This window comes from Aulonocara sp. 'chitande type north' Nkhata Bay, linkage group LG2 (genome assembly GCF_057382095.1).
Source record: "Aulonocara sp. 'chitande type north' Nkhata Bay isolate Kocher_YH1m ecotype deep benthic linkage group LG2, A_spYH_male_GT1.1, whole genome shotgun sequence".
In the NCBI taxonomy this organism is placed as follows: domain Eukaryota; kingdom Metazoa; phylum Chordata; class Actinopteri; order Cichliformes; family Cichlidae; genus Aulonocara; species Aulonocara sp. 'chitande type north' Nkhata Bay.
In genome coordinates, this window is record NC_141345.1 from 11,304,704 (window position 1) to 11,310,880 (window position 6,177).

A 6,177-nucleotide genomic window follows, 5' to 3' on the forward strand; every position below is an offset into this window, starting at 1 on the left:
GATCATTTTGGTCAACATTGCTGTGAAAACTACTGAGGTGCTTCCTAAAGCCTGCATAAGTTTGGAGCTGAATCCTGCAGCCTGGCTGCCAACAAAATAACTTAAACTTAGGTCCAGGATAATAACCATGTTCACCTCTTAAATGTGAAATCAGCTGCTGACTGATGGGATAAGCTCTCTTACACAAAAAACATGTCAGCATTTTAATGATTTTTACTTAGGTTGTGAGAAGAATTTCCTGGTTAAGGATTTTGGCTCTCAGGTCACGAACTCTTGGGGACTCCTTCATTTTCCCCATATCAATATTGTATACTGTTGTCTGCAGAAATGTGTAGAAATTCACAAGTGCAGCATCATAAGACACATTGAACACAAAATGAGCTTTAAAAAGCTCATCAAATGCCCCAAGGGAGTGGCTGGCCTGGCAGGGGATGAGACGCTTGTCTATGGCAACATACACTCAACAAAAATATAAACGCAACACCTTTGTTACTGCTCCCATTCCCCATGGGATGGATGTAGAGACCTAAAATTCATTCCAGATACACAATATAACCATCCCTCCCAAACAGTGGTCACAAATCAGTCCAAATGTGTGGTAGTGGGCACATCTGCTATATTGAGATAATCCATCCCACCTCACAGGTGTGCCACATCAGGATGCTGATCTGACATCATGAGTAGTGCACAGGTGTACCTCAGACTGCCCACAACAAAAGGCCACCCTGGAATGTGCAGTTTTTTGCGCTATTGGGGGTCTGGGGACCCAGAACCGGTCAGTATCTGGTGTGACCACCATTTGCCTCATGCAGTGCAACACATCGTCGCATGGAGTCTATCAGATTGTCAATTGTGGCCTGTGGAATGTTGGTCCACTCCACTTCAATGGCTGTGCGAGGTTGTTGGATATTCGTGGGAACTGGTACATGCTGTCGTATACGCCGGTCAAGCACATCCCGAACATGCTCAATGGGTGACATGTCCGGTGAGTATGCTGGCCATGCAAGAACTGGGACATTCTCAGCTGCCATCTGCCCTGAACAATGTGAACCATGATTCATCCGTGAAGCGCACACCTCTCCAACGTGCCAGACGCCATTGAATGTGAGCATTTGCCCACACAAGTCTGTTACGGCGACGAGCTGGAGTCAGGTCAAGACCCCGATGAGGACGACGGGCATGCAGTTGAGCGTCCCTGAGACGGTTTCTGACAGTTTGTGCAGAAATTGTTTGGTTGTGCAAACCAATTGTTCCAGCAGCTGTCTGGGTGGCTGGTCTCAGACGATCTTGGAGGTGAACCTGCTGGATGTGGAGGTCCTGGGCTGGTGTGGTTACACGAGGTCTGCGGTTGTGAGGCCGGTTGGATGTGCTGCCATATTCTCTGAAATGCCTGTGGAGACGGCTTATGGTTGAGAAATGAACATTCAATGCACGGGCGACAGATCTGGTTGACATTCCTGCTGTCAGCATGCCAATTGCACGCTCCCTCATTGCTTGTGGCATCTGTGGCATTTTGCTGTGAGACAAAACTGCACATTCCAGGGTGGCCTTTTGTTGTGGGCAGTCTGAGGTACACCTGTGCACTACTCATGATGTCAGATCAGCATCCTGATGTGGCACACCTGTGAGGTGGGATGGATTATCTCAATATAGCAGATGTGCCCACTACCACACATTTGGACTGATTTGTGACCACTGTTTGGGAGGGATGGTTATATTGTGTATCTGGAATGAATTTTAGGTCTCTACGTCCATCCCATGGGAATGGGAGCAGTAACAAAGGTGTTGCGTTTATATTTTTGTTGAGTGTAGAAGCTGTCGACCTTCCTCTTCTGGTGCCCAACAGGCAGGAGGTATGGCTGCTGACTCTGCTGATTCTGGAGATGCTCTTCCAAACTGCAGCAAGACTGGAGTTGAGACAAAGATACTGAGCATTTGACACAGGAGCAAGTCAGAGATAATAGCATCACAGAAATGAGTATGTAAACCTCCTTTGTAAGCTCAACTGTAATTTGTTTCATTCACCTCTTAACCAGTGACATGACAACTTATGATAAAAACTATAAATATTAAATTACCTTATGAAAGACTACAAGTCTCTCAACAGCATCAGAGGCGCTGATTTTTTGATACTTTGGTCCTCCTGGAGGTGGCAGAAGGAAATGTAACAGTAACAACTGGGAGGCCATGTCTTGGTCAAAGGCTGCGGCCAAAGAGTCACAAGAATCAATTGACAGCAAATCTTTCAAATGCAACTTTTAAGGAGAACTAGAAAAGCACTTCCTAAGAAAGTTGAAATGTGCTGTCATAAACATTAAACTAACAGCTAAAGAAAACTGATGAAGCAAAGCTAACAGGTGAATGAATTGGTATTTATTAATAGAATCCTGATGCTATTGAACTTTAACTGCTTATAGCAAATCATATTTAACAAACTCACTTGCTGCCTCATGAAGATCACTTCCTGGTGGACTCTCTGCTGACTGCACCAATTGACGCAACTCTACTGTTGAGGTGAGCTGCTTGGCCTCTTTGATGATTTGATACCTAAAGATTGGATCCCATTTCTGAAGCAGCCTGGTAGATATCTCATCATCAAACAGGAGAGTGAAGTCTTGATTCACCTTTAAGAAAGAAAATCTACTACTGCCACATTCATCTTGAAATTTAAAGTGATATTAAAAATTCCACTGAATATTCTCACCAATCCTTTTGTATCCAAGAATCTTGGAAAGATAGACAGGATATCAAGACCTTTGTCAGGATCATTGATGAGCTTCTGACGATGCTGAAAGGTCTTTCTCATCTTCTGGAAAATCAAGGAAGTGTCAGATGTATGGTTCAGCAAAGAGATGGCCTCCTGGCAAGCATCTCCATCAAGCTGCATGTCGACATTAATGGGCCTTTGGTAATTTGGGCCCCCTGAAGAAAAACATACAAACATAAAAGCATAGGTGCTGAGCAGATAGGTAAATGAAAACAAAATAGTATATAATGTAAATGAGAACATTATCTAGTTTGTGGACACTTAATTTCTTACCTCCTTCTTGAGCAAAGCCAGTGGAGCTACTTGGTGGTGCAGATCCTCTTCTAGTCTTTCTCTGTATCGTTTTCAAACGCCAAGAAATGTATCCAGTGCTGCTTGCAGCATCATAGAAGTGTTCCTAAAATGTAAATACATTCAAAAATAATGTGTTGTCAATCTGAAAATTTTCAGAACTTAAATGTCAACGCACACAAATCCCAATGATGCACAGCATGAAAATTATGTAAACAAAGTGCAATAATAGTGACTATACATAGCCTTTCTTGGAGTATGGGTCTTTCAGGGATGGGAACAATGTCACTACCCCTAGCGCGTACTGTTCTCTAACAGCTTTGGTGGGGAGGTGCCTGAAAAACGATTTTAAATTAGCATGCTTAAGTAATGGCAAAATAGTAACTTGTATTTAAAAAAAAAAAATGCACCAATAGAACACACATACCCATGGCAATCAATCATGTGAGCCACTATTATATTGACCATTTTTCTTCTGGTAGCATCTGTTAGAGTTTGTGTTGTGTGATATTCCTGGAGAACCTCTTCACCACCTGAATTGGTTCCAAGTACACCTTCAATTAACTTGAGAAAAAAAAGAGGCAAAAAGTGAGGAATAGCTTTTCTACATATTAAGAATAATGAAGTAGAAAAAAAACTATGAGAACTGAGTTTTGTCACTGTCATGATCCTGGGTCCTTTTGACCCAGCGTTTTGTGTTTTCTCTTCGCGATTTTGGTTCTGTTCTTCCTCTGGTTAGTGTTTACTCTGTTCTGCCCGTGTGTTCCTGTATCTAGTCCGCGTTTCTTAGTTTGTGTCCTTTCATGTGTAAGTTCCTGTTTTATTGTGAAGGTCTGTGTCTTATGTGAGTGTTTTCAGTTTGCCTCCCTAGTCTCGTCATGTTAATTACTCCCAGCTGTGTTCCCACCTGTATGTAATCCCCCTGTGTTCTCTGAGTGTATTTTAGTTGTGTCTTCTGTCATAGTAGTGGCTGGTTCGTCTGTGTTGTTTCCCCTCGGTCTCCCTGCGTCTCCCCGTATGTATTTCTCCGGACCTCCCTGCATCCTCATTCTGGTTTGTCTTATTAGTTTACCCAGTTTAGGTTTCCGGTTTCATGTTTTGTCGCCACCGCTGTTTGTACTTACACCCCTGTAAATAAACACTCACCTGCACCAGAGCTGCCGCCTTTTGGGTCCTTACTACAAATCCACACGGCTTGCCCCGCAAACCGTGACAGTCACAACCTTTTTAGCAGATGCTGCATCAACAGTACCCTCAACTCTTGTTTTCTTCCTGGGACCCTCATCTAGAAGTATAGTTGATGTACTTGCATTTGAGCTGAAGCTTGAATCAGAACAATCAGATGCAGAAGACAAGGAGCAATCAGAAAATTCTAAAAGGAAAAAACAACATTATTCTGTAAGGTGTAGAAAAAAAATCTGGCTGTGGATTTTTAACTAACAAGGCAACATCACACTGCAGACCTGACTCATTTAAATTAACTGATCTCAATGTTCAAACAGCTGATTGGTCAAATTGTGTGCTCCTGATTATTTGGAACAACCAGCAGCCACACAGCCCTTCCCCATGTCTGGTGTTGAGCTTGCCCCTTTAAATTTCTCACCATCACTTGAGAAAACTGTTAGGACCACAGTGCCTTGGCTGATAAGGTCACTGAAAATCACTTCATCAACTTCTGTCCCTGTTGCATCTTTGTACACTACTTTTGCATCAGGTGGCAGGCAGAATCTCTCGATGACTGGAAAAGATAAGATATATCTGAGTGCACCTTTTAAGTAAACTGTTCTTGCCTCACATTCACTAAAGTGATACACCACTGTATGATTCAAGAGACTTGGCGAAACGCCCTACAAAAAATTCTGTCCCCCCAACTAAAATTAGGTAAGATATAAACAAACCTTTTTCATGAAACTGCATAAACTCAAACCGCCCATCAACCTCTTCCAACTTCACATACTTCTGCTGTTGGCAGTATCGAACCTGGACCAGCATTTTACTGAGACAAAATAATAACAAAAATGGTACACTAGTAAGTATTTGACATTTAGAGCAATTCAAGCAAAAATGATTAAAACACTGACATATACCGTACATGGTGATTAATACTGACCATGCGTTTGAATTTCACTGCAATAACATTTAATGTTATCAAATAAACCTGTGTCTGTCCATGCAGGAGTCCAATTGATACGCAACACAATACAAAATACATGTTAATCTATGGTGTATTTTACACCAGACACGGAGTGCTACGAAGCGATTGTTTCGGTATCCCGCAGGAAGTTACACCAAGACACACGAGACAATCCAGGCAATTTTGAAGATAAAAGCTATTCTCCAAAATAAAATACTGCGATTGACAAATGCGATCAGATTCGTGTATGAAAAGAGACAATAGAGATGAAAATAAACACATCGCAAAGGAGGGGACAGCCTAACTGACTATGTTTGGGGCGGGTGTCTCAAAGGGAGAAGAGAGTGAGACAGAGAGAGACAGATTAGAGACAAGTCAACGATGAACGATGTCAAAGTAAAAGCAGGAGTGACTAAAACAAGCTCTCTTCCATTATTTTGGGATGTTATTTACTTATCAATTGTGAAAAAAAATGCTCTGAATAAACAGAGGAGCAAAAACGCTCATGAACTGGCGTGGAGAAAGACGTGTCTGTGTGAACAGGGGAAAAGCTGAACGTGGCGCGGCGCTTCTACGTGCAGTGTCTACCGTCACTCACGAGTAAAAAGACTGCAACATTAACATTAGCATTGGAGGCTAAATAGAATTTTCGACACATCTCCTCCTCTATTAAAGCTTGTTTTCAGCAACCGAACACCAAGAAACATCAAGAAAACCTCACTGCACCGATAGAATACCGTTAATTTTATATAAGTTTGAATTACTTACCGTTTGTGTAAAATACTCCAAGCAGCAACACGGCAGGCATCCACCACGGTGTAACCAGCAGACGCACATGGAAAATCGGCCCGGCAGAGCAAACTATTAATTGATCCACGGGTTTACCTGGGCAGAAGCCCAGGAGCCTACCAAGATAAATAACTTTCATTTAATTGGACTTGAATAACACTGTTTAATAACTCCAACACTGAACACTATTTGAATC

The 6,177-nt window shown here is 42.3% G+C and overlaps 1 protein-coding gene across 2 annotated transcripts; it reads right to left on the minus strand.

Moving 5' to 3' along the window:
* Window positions 1–217: 217 nt before the first annotated feature.
* Window positions 218–5,152, minus strand: LOC147337452 (uncharacterized). Of its 2 annotated transcripts, XM_086262568.1 has the most exons (11): window positions 4,957–5,089; window positions 4,662–4,796; window positions 4,282–4,430; window positions 3,486–3,622; window positions 3,300–3,393; window positions 3,041–3,164; window positions 2,705–2,922; window positions 2,441–2,624; window positions 2,079–2,203; window positions 1,812–1,907; window positions 218–457 (listed from the first exon to the last, which is right to left on the minus strand). In XM_086262568.1, exons 1-11 carry the CDS (start codon window positions 5,048–5,050, stop codon window positions 218–220), a joined length of 1,596 nt encoding a protein of 531 aa, XP_086118694.1. In that variant the 5' UTR covers window positions 5,051–5,089. The 2 variants fall into 2 exon arrangements, with proteins under 2 accessions (XP_086118694.1, XP_086118689.1); XM_086262563.1 differs by lacking the exon at window positions 4,662–4,796 and having other exon boundaries at window positions 4,957–5,152.
* Window positions 5,153–6,177: the final 1,025 nt, after the last annotated feature.